The sequence below is a fragment of the Vigna angularis genome, chromosome 1 (assembly GCF_016808095.1).
Source record: "Vigna angularis cultivar LongXiaoDou No.4 chromosome 1, ASM1680809v1, whole genome shotgun sequence".
Lineage (NCBI taxonomy): Eukaryota > Viridiplantae > Streptophyta > Magnoliopsida > Fabales > Fabaceae > Vigna > Vigna angularis.
The window spans coordinates 64,813,047-64,831,913 of NC_068970.1; the positions used below are offsets into that span (position 1 = coordinate 64,813,047).

An 18,867-nucleotide genomic window follows, 5' to 3' on the forward strand; every position below is an offset into this window, starting at 1 on the left:
ACAACAACTATGTGTAGTAGCATCACAGGACTATTAACATTAGGAAATAATATGATGATATCACACGATTTACTCAAATCCTACTGCACATGGGTGCAAATCAATACCATATCAGTGACTGTTGCATGAGGGATCTTGTAGTTAGTGCATGCTAGCTGCACTGTGTGTTTTTGAATTAATTCACACCGTTGGTGTCTCAAATATCACAACACTAGCACCTAGATCATGTAGAATAAATCCATGTATATAAATTAAGTATATGGGAGTTTGGATTATATTATTAGCATGCATGGTTTTACAGCAAGTACGTACGTGAATGGTTGTTAGGATGTTACATAAGCTGTGTGTCCTTTTGAGGATGTTTTAATTATCTCGTGAGAAGCGGTTAGAAAATGGAGAGTGTCACTGCATTGTGGTACCACCACTAGCTATAGCTTACTAATCCAGTGGAATATTTTGAGGCCCTTTTACCCTTTCTTTTACAACTTTTCCTATAAATAGCTGCTACTGGCTGGAGAGCAATCTAACATCCCACACGATTCTCTTCTTCTCTCTTTCATTATCAGTATCATCATCCCTTTCCCTTTGTTTCTCTCTTTTGCTTTCAGGGTGAGGTAGAAGAAGAAGCTGAGAGGGAGGCACTGGTTTTCTAAGGTTGTTGACAGAAGATAGAGAGCACTGATGATGATATGCATTATATTATACTATATATATATATATATATATATAGAGAGAGAGAGAGAGAGAGAGAGAGAGAGAGAAGGAAGTGATCAATTGTGCATCTCACTCCTTTGTGCTCTCTATGCTTCTGTCATCACCTTCAGCCTCCATTTCTCATTCCTCCTCTCTCTACACCAACTGTTGGTATATTTCCTTTTATCAACCACCAAGTTCATAGATAATTTGATGTTCTTCCTGGAATCTAACTAGCAACTTTTCTCTACTGATTGCAGATGTTATACAATTACACAATACAAGATTTTAGAAAACAGATTTGGCTGCATCAATGGATAATGATTCTAGTGATGGCATCAACTGTATTATTTATCCTTAATTTCTTGCAATATCATAAAATGATGAAATGAAATTACAATATTCTTTGATATGAATATAGATATCTAGGCCAACATATGATTGCTGTATTAATTAACCTTTATATTTTTGTAGTTAGACGCGTGTGGCTGTTGGACACTACGAGTTATCTGTCTGTCGATGGCATGAGAGAGTAAGAATGAGAAACTGATGAAGGATTTAGCTTTTTTTGTAATTTTCTACACACTTTTGTTCTTTTTGCTGCTGATTTCCTTCACTGTAGTAGTGTGTATAAACATTTGATTATGGCATAGTAGATCTGTATTTTGTGCTTGAAAGAAAAATCTGACTTGCTTTCAACAAGAAGAATGTAGTACAACTTGCTTTATGGAAGAAGGACCACATGCAATTGGAATTTGTGGCAAGGGATTGCGAAGAAAATGTATGGGGTCCAATTCAAAACTGACTATGACATATTGTAGGGCACATACATACTTGATTTCTCAGGATTCTTCCAGTCAGTACCCCACACTCTTGTTCAATGATTTACAAGGTGATCTAGCCAACAACAAAGGGTCAAGAACAAAACCAAGATCAAATAACTTTATATACTGTAAATAATATCTGGTTATGGTGAATGAACAAAAGTTTAAAACTAAAAAAAAGGAGAGAAATGGGTGGTTTTCATGGATGAAGATGACCCCATTATTACTATTCATGTGACGTATTGGAACTGAGAAAGTGGTAGGAAATTGATGTATAGTAGTAGTTTAGTAGTGGTATTGCAATCCAAGATAGAACCCATATATCTGATAAACAATGTGAAGAAGAAGATACAGTGAAATATCACTTGCCTTGTCTGCAATGCAAGAAACATGAAATTAATGAAAGTATTCTTCCATTTTCTAGACCTACTGCTTTAAAGCTATAGCTCATTACGAAGGAAAATTTGTTATTTTCAGATGACAGAGACCCTTTCCAAATTTGTAGATGCACACTCATTCGGATGTGACTTACATGCTCATTACTATTTAAAGACCACTTTCATATCATCAAATATAAACCACTAATTCAAAATGATAATTAATTATAACTTACAGTAACAGTTTTCTTCTTCTTCATTGATTCTATACAAGTTAATTACGTGCATATATATAGTTTTCACCAGTTTTTTCCTCCCACTATAATTCCTGTCTTGCATATAAACCAGTATTTTTGAAAATCGAAAGCTATTGTCAACATACTAAGATTTCATAGTTGAACAGAAATCAAATGGGTTTTAATCAAATTCTTTTAGTGATTGAAAATATATAAAATAATTTTAAAAGGTATATAATATCATGGTTTTATAATATCACAAATAAAAATAGATTTATAGGCTTTTAATATTTAAAATATAAATATAGAAGTTTAACTAATTTTTTTATCACATTTAAATTCAAAGTTCAATCACACACATTAATGATTATTAACGTAGAATAAAAAAATGCTAATATTTTAAGCTATGCTTATTTTTTTAAGAAAAATATTAAAATTTAATTTCTTTTCTTTTTTGTTAAACTGACTTCTATCGATCAAATTGATATAAACACAAAAAAAAAACAATAAAATTTAATTTCATAAAATTAAATTAAAAGATGAAATTTGTACTTATTTTTATGCTATATAATTCTACCATCAAGGATATAACCTTACTTTTTTACTATTTTTTAATAGGCAAAGAAAATTATGAAGATGATGTATTATTATCGTAAGTACACTATAACACACACACATACATATATATACCACACAAAATAATTAATTGGTATATTGTATAATGTTTGTCAAGCAATTAGTCTTTCTATTTGGGTAACACAATTTAACTATACTATTTTCCAATGACAAATTCTCAAAAAATTATTTAATTTATTGCATAACAATTTTTAACTTATGCAAAAGGGTAAAAATTAAAATATAAAATTAAGTTTTCAAATAATAGAGCATAATTAATTATAATTTAATTTTTTTAAAATATTAAGGCTAAGATTTTTTCTTTAAAAGTATTTTGTCAATATAGAAAAGATTAAAATGTTAGAAATCCAAAATAAGTTAAAATTTTCACATTAATTAAAAACAAGTAAAATAAATAATATATAAATAGAAAAAATATATAAATCTATTTTTTTAATGTATTTTTTTATTGAACGTAGTTTGATGTTGTCTTATATGATTTGTTCGTATTTTATCAAACCAAAATCCTACAATCAAAGAGAAAAAAGCCTACAAACCTTTAAAACATAAAAGTATAATGATAATTTATAAAATATAAAAGTATATAATAAGATTTAATAATATACGAAGGTGGTCTAGATCTTGAATGATGTTGTTTTATAGTTTATTATTATCATTGTTCAGATCAAATCACACCATAACAAAAAGTGGAGTGGTGTCTTACTTTGTTGCATTCGAGAATGAGCTAGAATCGTAATATGCTTTGCATGTTTAGTCGAATCGCATGCAGTTTTTGGTCTAAAGAATATTTAGTTTCTGATGGCTGATAAGGACCAAGATTCCTTTTGACATTGTTCCATATGTAACTATACATCGCTCACCAACGTTGCTAAGACCAATATTAAGATAAACAAAACTGTGTCTGAAAGTGAGCAAACACAACTTAGACTATCATTCCAAGGTGGTTTAAGAAAACACGAGAGATTATGAATTCAACTACTTATTCATATTTAAAAATTATAAAATTAGTTTGATAAATTTAATATGAAAAAATAAAAGAAAATTGTGGATTAAACTCTTTCACTAATAAAATACTAAAAACTAACATTTATTAATGGAAAAAAAATTCTATAACTACTTATGACAAGTAAAATCCACCTGATAAGTTAATAACATTTTCATAATAAAAATAAAAATTATTATAACATATTTTAGAAGACTTGTTATAACAGGTGAATATGTTAATAAAACTGAAACTATGATCTTGTTACGATAGATATTCAAAATATTTCAATGCATGTTTGAAGTAGACAATAAGAATTTGTCCCTCTACATTGCACACAATTAGTGTTTAAACATTGTTTGTTACGTCTGACATCTTCATGTCAAAACGAACACGTAGAATCTCCTTCCAAATCAATGTAGGATAATACAACTGTATTAGAAAAATTAGCATCAATAAGAATAAATCAGTACTAAAATATAAAAATTATTACTTTCTTAACTTTACGGATTTCATATAACTTTTGTCATAATTATTATAGTCAGTCATTCAATGTAAATAAACAATCGCTAAAAAGAAAAGCAACGATCATTCGCAACAAGGTTCACATAATGAAGCATCATTTTGAAAATTCGTTTGAAAAATTGACAGAAGAACAAAACAAGGTTCGTTCTTTTCTATATGCAAGGTATGAGTAGAAAGTCACTAAAAAGTACAAAAGAAACACAGAAACATGCATCTTATTGTGGAATTTGCAAGCTTTCGGCTAAGGATTGGCTGGTCCATGTTATCATCTGCATGCTTGCCAACCCAAGTTGCTATTAATTGATATATGATGTTGAGATAATCTTCTTCACAGTAACTAGTTATCCAATCATTCTCAAAGTTTTGAATATCCATGCAGGAATATGTCCTTTTTCACGTACCCATCCACCACCGGTAATTTGCTCTAATATTCTAACAGCTACTCAGGTTTATCACATCAAATAATGCTAAAAAAACATTTACGTGTTGAAAACATTCTGCTTAAATTCTTAAAGTTATTCAATTTTGAATATAATCATTGTTTGAGGTAGCAGTTTCCTGCTAAACGAATCGACTCACACACTTCTTTAATCCTAAAAAGTAATTTGAAATGTACCCTTTTACGTTTTGGAATTTTGGGAATGAAAAAAAGTGAGCTGATTTTTTAAAAGTGAATGAAAAAAAGAATACCTTTCAAAAGAAGGTTTAGTCTTAGTATGGTAAGAAAGATTTGGCATACCATAGTGTTGATAAGGGTATCTGATATGTTGAAATTCCCACTACCAGAATTGGTAGCAGATATTTTTCTGCCATTATGTTCATCATTTTCTGCTTCTGTTATGCATTTCCCATTCCACAGAAAAATAAAGTGATTAATGAGTCTTTTTCAAGAGAGAATTCACTTTTGAAGACACAACATCGATAAGACCGTGAGTCTAAGGTAATGATTGATATCAATTTTAACTCAAAATCTTAATGGATTTATAAATTTTTTATCTTACATCGTGTTTAACTTTTTTATTTCTATTCAGAACTTAAATTCAAACTTGGATTTTCAAGTGTGATTTACTTAGAAGCCAATCAAACAAGATAAAAGATATGATTTTGATCCTGCTTGTCCAAATATTATCACTTCCTCCAATCATTGACTTCCCTTGCATACATATATATCATCAATCTTTTCACATTTTGACAATCAATTAAGCTAGTCCCACATTGCTTGGAGAGCATGTTATGTTCGTTTCATTGCCCTGACATGACATGACATGCCATGCCTTAATCTAATGCAAACAACCAATTATATACTCCAATCAAATCTGATTTGGTTTTTCAAAGCTATGCCATCCATTTATATATGTTTGGTCATACAATGAAAGGACATTTCTGAAATGATTCGAGAGAGTAATAATAACTGTATAATGGGTAAACCAGCACCATCCATTACATGCTTGCCACTAATAAAGTTCATGTTCTTTATTCACCAAGCATAAGATTGATATTAGGTGTTCAAACCGAACTAAATCATTGTAAAAGCTGTTAGACCGAAACAAATGAACAGGGGAAAATTACTTCAAGATACAACACATATTTCTCAGACAATAGTATAAATAATTCACCAGTAACAATAACAAAACAGAGATGGTTTTAGAAAATATACAATTGAACATCAGTTTTTTTGCCATTAACTAGTTTGGTATGTGAGTCACTGTTTACAAAAACGCCTATAAGTGAACTAGAGTGATTGCTGTTGTATCAAGAAGAGTCGATGGCATGATATTTTTGCTGATTTTTGAACTCCCAAAACCCCAATTATTATCACTTTCTCCAGTCATTGAATCATTCACACAAAAAACAACTTTTCCCTTCAAAATAATTCAATATACTACAAATACTTTTCAATGAAGATTGTGTAAGAAGGGATAACACACATAGATCTCCACACTGGTAAAATATTGTCCGTTCTGGGTTTAACTCTCACGAATTTGCTTTTTGTACTATAATTAACCAATAATGGTATCATTACATGAATATAGAAAGCCTATATTGAACTTTACCACGAGCTAAAAGATTATCAAGTTCAAGGACAGTTAGAATTATGAAACTAGGATGCTTCTGTGTCCCCAGTTTCCCTCTTATTGAATGACTTGGTGTGAAGATCTCGTGTGATTTTAGTGGTTGTGTCCAAGAAGTACAAAATAAATGATGTGAAGCAGGAACAAGCAAACATGGGTATTGGCCCATAAATCCAAAGGACAAGAGGAAATGAAAAGTAGAAGGCACGCAGCCCCAGAGACCAAGCATAACTCCCCCGGTTTAAGGATCTTGCAGCATATTCTATAAAATCCCTCTGACCTTTCAGTGCATGTGTGGTGATCAAGAAGCTCACTTGTGCATAGTATCTGATAGATTGCACATTACATAGAAATGCAACGAGGAAGCATAGTGAGATGGAGAGGCGTTTGATTGAAGAATTAAGGGAAGTTTTGTTGCCATAAACTAGTTTGGTATCTGATTCATTGCTTGCAAAAACGCCAATAAGTGAACTAAGAGTTATTGCTGTTGTAGCCAGAAGGGTAGATGCCATGATATTGTTGCGGATTGTTTGAACTCCCAAAACCCCATTTTTCAGAGGATCCTGAAAACAATGCAAATGTAGTTTGTTGAGGAAACAATTGTCTCAGTGAATAAAATTATTCTAGCCAAAAAGATTAAGAAATAAATTTTAAACCTAACTCAATCCCACAAAATCAGTTTGTAAAGTGAAATTTATATCTACTATAAATTGATTTTATATCTAGTCGAGATGAGACTTCCAATATCATTTTGTAACAATTTCATGGGTTTATATTTTTATATAAGCGGTGTTATTGGGGGGAGTAAATGACAAAAAGTTCTAAACTAAAATTCTATCAACAGTTAGATACCAAAAGACAAATATTTAAAATTGTTTTTCTACAAGATACACTGTCTTTATGAGTAAGAACAACACATGCACAATTGCACATATCAGAGTGAGAGACAACATCTTAGTAGTTGGGTTTTAACTCAACTCTATTCTAAAGGTAGATACCCCAAAATTCTATTAACAGGTAGTTTCCTAAAGACAAATATTCAAAACTGATATTGTACCAGATAAACAGTCTATATGAGTAAGAACAACACATGTGCATCTGCACATCTCAGTAAGAGACAACATCTTAGAATTTAGGCTTGGACCTAACTCAATTCAAAAGTTAGCTGAAGTTCTATTTACAGGTAGTTTCCTAAAGACAAATATTCAAAACTGTTATTGTACAAGATAATAGACAGTCTTTGAGAAATAACACGTGAAGTTGCACATCTCAGTAAGAGAGACAACATCTTAGCACTTAGCCTTGGACCTAACTCAATTCCAAAAGTTAGCCTAATGTTCTATCCACTACAACCGTTGGTTCTCTAAATCCAACTATATAAGGAAGGAATTGATACCACTACTTTCTCATTTTTATTCAACGTGAAACTTGACTCACACTTAAATTCCCAACAACAAATATTAAGATAGGTTTTCTGATGCCATCTTAGAATCTAAGTTTGGATCTAACTCAGTCCTAAAACTAGCTAAAGAATTCAAGGTTATTCACCATTTATATAAACTATTTAGTAATATCAATAGTGAATGGAAAATCTCAACATATGTGCCAAGTGTAAAGTGAAAAATAGAGAAAATGAGAGAAACAGAGTACTGACTGCCATGATGGAAAGAACCCATTGGTAACGAGACTGAGCATTCAAGCCAATGACAGTGTGAGATGGGTAACGAATTATAGTGCAGAGAAGCCAAACGTGATAGATTCCCAACACCAACACACCCAGAGGCACCAACACGTAGTCCAGTTCATCTACTTCCATGCTGCCTCTTCAATTTTCAAACTTTACTGTTCACATATCACTTACCTCACAACATAACCAACACCCAACACCAAAACTTTATAATCTTAGTGAATTCAGATTGGTTCTTCTTTCCTTTCACTCAGACCTACCCTTGTCTTTTTCCAGCCCACCTTGACCTTTCCACTCACAAAACCTTCTTTTTTCCTCCATGGCAAGTAAAGATACAGAGGTTCCCCATTGCTCTTTTAACTCGTAAAATCTGCAAAAACTATAATTAAATCCATTTTTTCTGACTGAATAAAAATTGGGAAATGGAAATTAATACCGACACTATTAGTATAATTAGTATATGCTTTCCACCATGTTTCCCAATTATGATTTGATTTGACTTGACTAAATTTAGCTGAAGAAACTTAAAAAGAACTGAAATTGAGATGGAGATAACATGTTCTTCCATGTGGTCGTTTTCTTTATTCTTGTCAGATCCCATGGAGAAATGCTTACACATGCCACTGGCTCAATCCACGTGTATTTTGTTTTACCCTGTAATTAAAAATAATTTTAAATTTAACTCAATTCTACAAAATTAATTAATAAAATCAGATTTATATTCACTTATAATAAATTAATCATATATATATATATGATCGATGCGAGAATTTTAACACTTATTTGTATTTACTTTTGTTATCACTCTTGAAATTGTTCAGAACTGTTCCTTATGTGCTTTTTTAGACAAAAAGACCGTCGGCCAAAAGTAAGTTGTCGTTTATCCTTTCAACTAAGTTATTATAAACAAGATTGGTTGGTAATAACAGTGTTTACATAATTGTGTTGTCGATAACTACATTGTTCTATTAAATAATCCCTCAATGATGCATGTATCATAAACATAATATTACAAATTACTATTAAGTAATTGACAGCTGTCTTGTGTAGGTCATCTTAGATGGCTTCCATTAAAGATCAATCAAAGGAAAATCAAGTGCTTTCTTCTATAACCACCCCACATCTTGCATACAAGTCATCCAAAAGCATTTTCAACAAACAACCTACCCTTAAACCCACACTTTCAGCGTATATATACATATGTATGTGTATGTATACATATATATATATATATATATATATATATATATATATATATATATATATATATATATATATATATATAAACGTACATATATATATCTTCTGTTTAAGAAAATGAGGGTGAGGTTCTCTCTTTCTTCCCCTCTCTCCAAGCAAAAATGATGTGCCTCACAGGTAGAAAAATCTGTTCTTAACTTCCTCAAGTGTAAGGAAATTTACAGTAAAATCTAATCGGAAATCATTGACCTTTATAATTTATAATTAGATTGTAGCATAAAATATTATTAACTATCTATAATTAGATTGCTGCCGATGTTTACTCCACCTTTTAGTTTAATTCCTGCCCATGTAGTATTTGAATTTATCTAAAATGCTCTTAGTGTGTGGATCACACGTAGCCCTCAGTGATGCATGAATCATCATAATATAATATTACAAATTACAATTAAGTAATTAACAGCTGCCTGTGTAGGTCATCTTAGATAAGCTTCCAACACAGGAGCAGATGGACTGTTCTTGTTGTTTGTCTTCTAAAAAAAAGACATCAACATCTATTCTTCAATTGTTGTCTTACTTCTTGTTTGGTATTCTTTCTATTAGCTCTGGTTTTCAATCTGATCTTCCATCGATCTTTTACAGAATACGATTTGGTAACGGAGGAAACTCAAGAATATATGGCTGCTTCTATCTTTGCTGTCATATGGTCGATGTGGCGACAACTTGACAGAATTCCATTAGTCTAGCTATCCAAACATGCAGTGCAAGCCCCTTTATGAATGATGACTAATCAAACTGTTGATACTTTGTCATGATATAATTTGTTGTAGAAGAGTGAGAGATTGAATGGTACAGCAAAAATGATTGGGACGATTGTAAGCAAGTTCATCCCAATGAAGTGAAATGTAACTAACATACCAGTAAACAAAAATGACTACCTAGTACTCTCATTGAATCCTTCAATAACACCCCTGGAACATGTTCATACTTCTCAATTGGAAAGTACAAATTTGTTACATTTATAATTTCTCATACATGATCATACATGATTGACGTCTGAGTTTTGATACAAATTGTTAGCAGGCAAAGGATGATAATCAGGTTCCACAACAGACTCTACATCATGGGTTCCCCTATCTTTCCTGAATGAGTTACTATGAAGATTCCGCGTGATTTTAGCTGTTGTATCCAAGAAGAACAAAACAAGTGACGTCAAGCAGCAGCATGCAAACATGGGTATTGGCCCATAAATCCAGAGGAAGAATGCAAATGACAGGTAAAATGCTCGAAGTCCAATAGACCAAGCATGACTCCCACGATTCAAAGTCACAGCAATATATTCCATATACTCCCTTTTGTCTCTGAGTGTTGGTGCAGTGATCAAGAAACTGACATGGCAATAGTATCTTATGGACTGCACATTGCATAAGAATGCAATGAGGAAGCAAATGGTGACAGAAATATGTTTGACTGAACTATTACCGTAAGGTATTAAAGGCTCGTCATTATTCCAGGTACTGCTAGCAAAAATGCCAATAAGTGAACTGAGTGTGATGGCTGTTGTAGATAGAAGAGTAGATGCCATGATATTGTTGCGAATAGTTTGCACTGCCAGAACCCCATTCTTCATCGGTTCCTGAAAATATACCAGCACAATCAATTCCATAACTTTTTTTCATACCTTCTAAGACAGTAATTAGAGCCTCAAAAGGCTATACATCTCAATCAAACATACATCAGCAGCAACAGTCCATGATAACATAGTCAGCATGGATATTCAGTCTAAGACCATACCAGTGAGCAGTAACTGCTATGCGTAATTAAGTCGAGTTTTCTTCTGAGCTGTTTTTTTTACACTATCTATCACTACAATTAAATGTACGACAAAAGCATGGCCTCATTATGGTGTTTTGTATTAGAGTTGTATAAAAACAAGTGGTAGCAGTTGTTTGATGATTATATTATTATCACCTTTCAGCCATCTCTTTCAGTTTCACAACTTGGTGCTTTGACCATTTCAAACTAAGAGTATTGGAGTCAAACAAGGAAGCTTTGTAACCTTTAAAAATAACAACAGAGAACTGAGAAAAACAAGAACAAAAAGAACCAAATGGGAAGGAAATGAAATAGCCAAAAAACCGTATGTTGGCTCTATTTTTCTGAATACCTTGTCACTCCGGCCTCAACTATTTGTCGTAATTGGATTCAATGAATTACAACTTGCCACATGCTGCCATTAATAAAGACAAAAATTGCCAAACATACAGCAAGAAGTTGAGTTCCCCTGTAAATCCTATGTAAGAAACCCATCACTTTCGTCATTCATCCAACAACCAAACACTGTGAACAGACAATGAAAGAATACAGAAATGGGAAATATGCTGCTGCACTTTACTCAATGACCTCAAGAAACAGGAAAAATCTCCTTCTTTTTTTTTCTTTATTTACCCCTTACTGTAAGAATCAACATAAAATAACTAGTCATTGATTCCTCAGTAATAAGAAGGAACAGTGAACATGAAGTGCGATTGTCAATTTCATATTAAACTACAAAAGCCTAACCACAAAATGAGGACACTAATTCAAACACAAAGGTTCTTTTTTTTCTGAACACTTCATCTTCAGAAACAATCCTGTTCTAAAAGCTGTTAAGCATGTAAGTGTTTACATATTTTCCAGTAAATATCTGAACTTTAGTTCTCCATAGTCATATACGCCAAGGGAGGATTGATGAACACGAAGGACAACACTGATTTTATCCAAAAGAAACAATTTTCCAAAAACTATCAATGACCCACCTGTGTTCACCATCCTTTTGTAATCAAAATTTTGTCAGCACACATTCAAAACTGATAGGATTTTTCATGAATTGAAAGAGAGAGAGAGAGAGATAGAGACAACTCACACTCATCATGGCAAGAACCCACTGATGACGAGACTCAGCATTAAGGCCAATAACAGTTCGAAGAGGGTTGTGTACGATGGAATAGACAAGCCAGATATGATACATCAGGAACACCAACAGACCCAACGGCACCAGAACAAAATCAAGCTGCTCCTTCTCCATGCCGCCAACGACACTTTCTCTGGTACGAGGAATTTGGAACTTAAAAGGTTTTTGATAATGAATGATTCATTAGTATATCCAACTTGTCTGGTGTTAAACCGAAATTTAAAGGATGAAAGCACACATAATCATCTCATTACAAAACTCATTTATTCTCACCAAACAAAAAGGATGAAAGTAAAAAGTAACAGTCTTTCATTCAGTGGCCATGGATGGATCCGAATCTAAAATATCAGATCAAATGTGATAGAAAGTATGTATGTATGTATGTATGTATGGCCTAATGAATCATGATGCTGTTGTCGTCACTCACCTGTGTCCACTGACACCTGTTCACGCTTCACAAGTAGATTGAGATGTTCATCCACTCAATAGAGAAAATTTGTTAAAAGTTGCAAACTAAAGTTATATGGAACTTTTTTAATTTAAAATTTTAATATATTTTGTTCTTCAAACCTATAAATAAAAAATATTATAAATTTGTTTTTAATGTGTCAAGTTTCATCTTAATATTTAAATTGTTTAATATTTGACACATTAGAAATTTAACGTATGATTATATCTATTTATTTTGAAAATTAAGAATTAAATAAATCAAAATTCACATAAAAACTAATTTTAATTTCATGTCAAATAACATTCTGGATTTTTATTTTTAGTATATTTACAAAAAAAATCTTGTCACATGAAGAAAATAAATAACATGTTAATTATCTATATGTATGACTAATTAGATGATTTTTTAATATTCTTAATTAAAATAATTTGTTAATGTTATTAGTCCGACACACATATTCAACATATGTTTACTTGTTGATTCTCAGACAAGGACAATTAAAATATAATTGAAGAACACTCAACAACTTTGAGTTGTAAAAAGAAGGGTCTTTATAAAAGTTAATCAAATATAATAATATTTTTATTAAGAAAACTACTGAATAAAATATAAATAAAAAATTAGGCAATTGCACAAATATAACTAACACATCATTGACATTATTCTTGAATTAAATAGTATAGATGGATGAAATTGGAAAGATATTTTGAATTGTGGTGAGTGACATAGGGAATAAATTAATTTGGTCCATTTGCATGATCTAATGGACACCCTTTATGATTGGTATAAATTATTGAGTTCTTAGTAAACAAAATGTGCCTTCTTTTTAAAATAGTGCAGTACTACTATTTTATTTGAATAACAATTCTCTAAAGTCAATGACTCACTCAATAAAATACAAACAGTAATTTGTTAATAGGAAAACTATAGGTTGATATTGCATACATACATAATAATATTTGTTAAGATACAAACAGATTTCACGTAAAATAAAAAGACATAGATTTATATATAGAAGTTTTTTTTAATGGTACTAAAAAGTAAATTTGTAAAAATTTGATGATAATATCTTATCAATTTAAAGATATATATATATATATATATATATATATATATATATATATATATATATATATATATATATATTGAACCTTTTTACAATTGGTACCGAAAGAATATATTAATATTAATATATTAAAAAGGTTTTTAAATATTTTTTAAAACATCAAAATTCTTGTGTATTAGTACATTTCAAAACCACAAAATAATAACACTAAATATTCAGAGAAAATTCAAATTCAAGTGTGTCAGCACTTCAATCAGCAGCTTTTCCTAAGGAGGTGAACTTCAACCTGTGAATAACAAGAATGGATGGTTAACCAGCTAAACTTGACACAGCTTAGAAAAACTTCTCATGTTTAGGAAACAATAACAAAAAATTATTAAAATTAGCTTATCCACAATTTAAAATTATATTTTGGAGAATTTCATAACATGACATATCTCCATTACAACTTAGTTCGATTACAAGGATGTATAAACCAAACAAAACATGACAATCTGACAAAAACAATTTTTACCTGATAAGGGGCTTCCGCTGTGGCACAGGTGCAGTGATCCCACTAAATAATGGCACCGTCAGCTCCGCCGGCTTAGTGAAAAAAATGACACGTATATTATATCAGAAGAGTCTGAATTAACAATATAGTCTAAATGATAAATCTACATGGACATCAGATAATTTCATCATTTACTTATGGTCAATTTCTTAACATTTCTAATATCATCGTGTATGATCCATGATTGTTACACAAGATTGCAAATGTTTTATATTTGTGATATATGAAAAGTTAACCTCGAGGTCTTCTGAACCACCGTTTGAGTTTAAACAAGTTGCAGAAGCAGTGCCCTTCTGAGGAATAATTGGTTCCTGTGAGTTTGAAGAGTCTAAGTTGCTGCTGTTTTTCATATTCTCACCAAAATCTTTGACTTGATTTCTGTACTCAAGCTCATCGGATTCCTCTGAAAAGACACGGTATGCATCATTTGGACCACACATAATCTTCTCAATAGCTAGCTTTTCAGCATCTTGTGAAGTAGACGATCCATTGGCATCCCAATCCCCGTGACATTCCCTTGTAGATTCCAAATCAGGTTTCTCACTCTGTTCTTCACTGGTACTAATGATTTCCGAGTCATTACATTTCTCATAGCAACAACTAGCAATGACAACAGGATGAACTTCCCTCGTGGAGGGAGACAAAGATGCAAGAGACTTGGAATTTCTCAAGCTATGCGCACTATCTTCAGCTAGTTTTCTCTTCCTGCCATGGTTGGCTCCTGTTGAAAATAATTCATGTATGAATTTAAGTTCTACATTAAATGAAAAATGATTTGGAATGTTCGACTTATATGGTTTTTGTTGGGTCTATTGAAGAGGAGATATACTTGACAAAATCGATGAGACCTGTGTCCAATCAAGTAAGGATTCATATCCTCTTAACCAAAAACCTTAACACAATAAATTAATGGATCTTCAATCTTATATGATATTCTAGTTTTTCATTTTTACAATGTGAAACTTAGATTCATTCTTGGAATTCTAACAATTTGGACAACAATAACGTAACCACAACCACTTTACCTTCTTGAGAGTGTTGTGGTGGAGCATGGCCAGAAATACTTAATTCTGAACCCCGCTTACTCTCCCAAGCTAGTTTAGATGGGTGTGAAGGTCGAAGGCCACCAGGAAATACGAAGGTTGGTATACTACGACGTTTCACATGAAAGACATGGATATCCATTCCAGGTTTCCATAGAGTGTACATGTTGACAGAATGCTTAAATTCTTCAACACTCAGTCTTATATCAAACTGTGAAACATCAGCACCACTGACAGGAACACCTTGCATACGTTGCAGTCCCGTGAAGTAGGAGTAGTGGAAAGGTCTGGATTTGTCAGGATACTCACCAGGATGTGGATGACACTGAAGCATGCCATAGGTGTGCCTCTCCACCTACATGTTTAGACAACACTTAAATTATGTTACAAGGAAACATAGAGATCTGAGAAAAAAATTCTACGTTGAACAGATTCATACTTTCAATGTCAACTGGCGCAGGCGAGACTCAACCCACCCTTTCCATTTTCTAAGATCGTCACCACTCTCGGCTGATATCTCTATCTGCAAATAATTCTTATAAGCCTCAAAGAAGGGAAAAGGCTCAAAAAGAGTGTCCCAATCGGCCTTCTTAGCCTCCATAGCCTGATACAAATATCAGAGACATGAAATTAAGCAACTCAAATATCTTAAATTGTCAAATGCAAACACCATGCATGGCTCACTGTTACCAATACCTCACATATTTCATTTCCCCTCTGAAATTCTTTCATCATAATACGCAATGTACTTGACGACACATTGTAGCTAGAATTCATGCAAGGATAAGAAGGAGTAATTATTGGCATTAGATGAGATCTATCTTTGGGATATCTTCTGGGATCCCAAACTTGAAGTCCAAGTGATCCCTCTTCAATACCACAAAGCATTACTGGATTTGGCCAACGCCACTTTGTATATACTCTGAAGAATCGAGACACTAACATATTCGGCAGTGCATTTGGAAATAACTGGCATATTCGTGCAACAAGCAACGCCCAGTTTATACCACCAAGAAAACCTGTAACCTGCATGCCCATTATGTAGTTGTGAAACATTAGCAATAACAGTCAAGAAGTTGGAGCCAAAACAGATAAAGAACACCAAACAAGTAAACTAGAGTAAGATCTCTGTCACACATTCGAATAAACACCACGATGCTTTGCCCAAAACTTCATGCACTTCAATGTTGTTCGAAAATTCTGCACTTCAGAAACAAAAACAATCAATGATTGGGAAGCCACAAAATAAATATTCTTTAAAATTTATATGCACCACCTGAATATTTGGAACCAAACGCAAGACTTGATCGGTCACTCTACAACCATTAAGACTGCGGACAGTTTGCTCATCTGCATTTTGTAATATTGACTCCTGTGATATATCTAAGTTCTGTCCCACAAACAGCAGCCAGTTTACTGAGAATCAATGAATATGTAAAAAGAGATGTTAAACAGCTTCAACCTATTAATCTTGCTTAATCACTTACTTCAGGAATGACCCACAAAGATAATTTTGCATAAAGAAGATCTATTGAAACGCCATTGAACTTGAGCCCCATCACTGGTACATGAGCATCAGGCACAGGGTGCAACTCTGTTACTTCTGGCATCTCGGATAGCATCTTATGCAGCTCGCCAAAGAAATCTTCCTAAGGCCAATTCAAATAACAGTTTAGCCAGTGGAAGATATAGCCTGAAAAAAAAAATACTTAAACAAAAAACTGGTACAAATTATCGTACATCTCTTGATGCATATCTTGGCCCCACACAAAGAACGTCTACATCTGCTCCAGGACCATGTACCTGGTAAAATAATATATATATATATATATATATATATATATATATATATATATAAAAACGATCGGCAGTGAGTAAATGGCATAGAATAAGATACAAATACAACACAATTAATCTGCAGGAACAAGACAACACAATCCTGGTTTATAGATGTTCAAATATTGCATGAACTGCACAATGAAAATATGACAAAACTACACCAGCATGAGTGTGCATGCAAAAAGGAAAGATTTGGAAGATAAAGCAGCCTCATACCCCAAGTCGATACGAGCCAAAAGTGAAAATATTGGCATTTGCCTCTTGCACAAGTTGTTCATTTAGCCCCTTTGCACGACTTACGGTTTTGACCCAAATTTTCACAATCTATAACTTATCAAAATAGCACATCATCAGTTTCCCTGTTATGGGATCACACAGCACAGATTGAAAAGTGCAATTCAAAAATAAATTCAACCTGGTCTAGCCTGCCAAGTACTTCTTCCCTACTAACTGCCTCCTGATGATTCTCATACAAGCCAGCATCTTGCAAATGCTGAACATCCAGAAATCCATATTCAGAACAGTAACGATTTTAAAAGCTCAAAACTTTTAAAAAATCACAATAATCCGAACCTTCTCAAGTTCACGTGTCTTGATCAGATCATATTCAGTGGGTCCACCCAATGAGATGGGCTCTGTTATGCCTAACCGTTGCTGCTGCCCATTATTTTGATTGCCGAATCCAGGGCTTCCCATCTAGACTATTTTATACAATACTTTATTTATTTATAAAGATTACAATAATAATACTTTCTTTCAATGATAGTGGAGCCGTGACAGTTTACAGATATTCATAATATTTTACGGTGTTTCTTTTCCCGACAAAACCAGACAAAACGAGAAGAATAACAAAAACAAATACTGTATCAATATTGTGCAGATAGTAGTTGATTGTACAGAAACAGGGGTGAACAATTTAAAGCTATAATAATTACAGAGGCAGCCAGCACAAGTTCCTTCTCAAAATCAATACAAAAATAGAGTACAACCTGCTGTGGGGTTCTCAAACTGAAATCATAAGCGAGAACCTAAGCAACAAAATCATAAGAAACTGTTGAAGATGAAATCAGAAGGGTGAAGTTTTAAGGGTATGGATGTAGAAGCTGAGTCGTGGTTGATCTCTGCACCTGCCAAATCTTCTAATCCAAGAAAGCGACCACAGTTTCAGATATTAAGAGAGAAAGTGTGGTGACAAATAAAAATGCAACCTTTGCTATAGAAGATGCAGAGTGTTTTCCACTCTCCTCTATATTTCAAAAATTAAAGACCAAAATAATGGATTTCACCCATTATTTCTTAATTTACATTCCATTTCATGTCTCTCAAAGGATTTAATTTAACTTGTTAAATTTAAAAAAGAAAATCAAAACAATATTTCTATCATTTTAAAATCAATTTTGTTACTAATAAAACAGTTCTGTATATCATCATTATGAATATGTTTATTAATTACTACTATTTCTAAGTTCTAGCAGTGCTTTTATGACTTCTGATTAGCACTAATTAAAAATATTTGGCACGTGTAATGTGATATTTTTTAGTACAATCTAAGGGTATGTAATAAAATCCAAATATTTGCTTTGCAAGATTCTTTTTTTCCCATTAACTTTACTAAATCATAATTTATAGAATATTTTATATGCTTTTATTTATTCAATCATTTTACGTAGCAGTTTAATAAATCTGTGGCGGTTATGGAACTTAGCTAATAGATCTCAGACAGAGCAATT

The 18,867-nt window shown here is 32.5% G+C and overlaps 3 protein-coding genes and 1 long non-coding RNA gene across 8 annotated transcripts; 1 reads left to right on the plus strand and 3 right to left on the minus strand.

The window, feature by feature from the left end:
- Positions 1–307: 307 nt before the first annotated feature.
- Positions 308–1,942, plus strand: LOC108323396 (uncharacterized). The gene is made up of 2 exons (XR_001831664.2): positions 308–864; positions 954–1,942. It is a non-coding gene; the product is annotated as an uncharacterized LOC108323396 (long non-coding RNA).
- A 4,173-nt stretch (positions 1,943–6,115) lies between these two features.
- LOC108323401 (uncharacterized) lies at positions 6,116–8,572 on the minus strand. Of its 2 annotated transcripts, XM_017555846.2 has the most exons (3): positions 8,473–8,572; positions 8,000–8,402; positions 6,116–6,908 (listed from the first exon to the last, which is right to left on the minus strand). In XM_017555846.2, the coding sequence occupies exons 2-3, from the start codon at positions 8,159–8,161 to the stop codon at positions 6,375–6,377; spliced, it is 696 nt and encodes a 231-aa protein (XP_017411335.1). In that variant the 5' UTR covers positions 8,162–8,402; positions 8,473–8,572; the 3' UTR covers positions 6,116–6,374. The 2 variants fall into 2 exon arrangements, with proteins under 2 accessions (XP_017411335.1, XP_017411333.1); XM_017555844.2 differs by having other exon boundaries at positions 8,000–8,561.
- Positions 8,573–10,128: 1,556 nt separating this feature from the next.
- LOC108323382 (uncharacterized) lies at positions 10,129–12,700 on the minus strand. Of its 2 annotated transcripts, XM_017555825.2 has the most exons (3): positions 12,613–12,700; positions 12,138–12,338; positions 10,129–10,868 (listed from the first exon to the last, which is right to left on the minus strand). In XM_017555825.2, the coding sequence occupies exons 2-3, from the start codon at positions 12,297–12,299 to the stop codon at positions 10,272–10,274; spliced, it is 759 nt and encodes a 252-aa protein (XP_017411314.1). In that variant the 5' UTR covers positions 12,300–12,338; positions 12,613–12,700; the 3' UTR covers positions 10,129–10,271. The 2 variants fall into 2 exon arrangements, with proteins under 2 accessions (XP_017411314.1, XP_017411313.1); XM_017555824.2 differs by lacking the exon at positions 12,613–12,700 and having other exon boundaries at positions 12,138–12,580.
- A 1,112-nt stretch (positions 12,701–13,812) lies between these two features.
- LOC108323380 (nuclear poly(A) polymerase 1) lies at positions 13,813–18,389 on the minus strand. 3 transcript variants are annotated; one of them, XM_017555821.2, is made up of 13 exons: positions 17,711–18,389; positions 17,553–17,630; positions 17,354–17,461; positions 17,039–17,101; positions 16,786–16,947; positions 16,575–16,688; positions 16,436–16,498; positions 15,995–16,324; positions 15,738–15,902; positions 15,281–15,653; positions 14,492–14,976; positions 14,217–14,287; positions 13,813–13,988 (listed from the first exon to the last, which is right to left on the minus strand). In XM_017555821.2, exons 1-13 carry the CDS (start codon positions 17,831–17,833, stop codon positions 13,952–13,954), a joined length of 2,172 nt encoding a protein of 723 aa, XP_017411310.2. In that variant the 5' UTR covers positions 17,834–18,389; the 3' UTR covers positions 13,813–13,951. The 3 variants fall into 3 exon arrangements, with proteins under 3 accessions (XP_017411310.2, XP_017411311.2, XP_052727402.1); XM_017555822.2 differs by having other exon boundaries at positions 16,786–16,943; positions 17,354–17,467; positions 17,711–17,726; XM_052871442.1 differs by having other exon boundaries at positions 17,354–17,467; positions 17,711–17,726.
- Between the last annotated feature and the right edge of the window lie 478 nt (positions 18,390–18,867).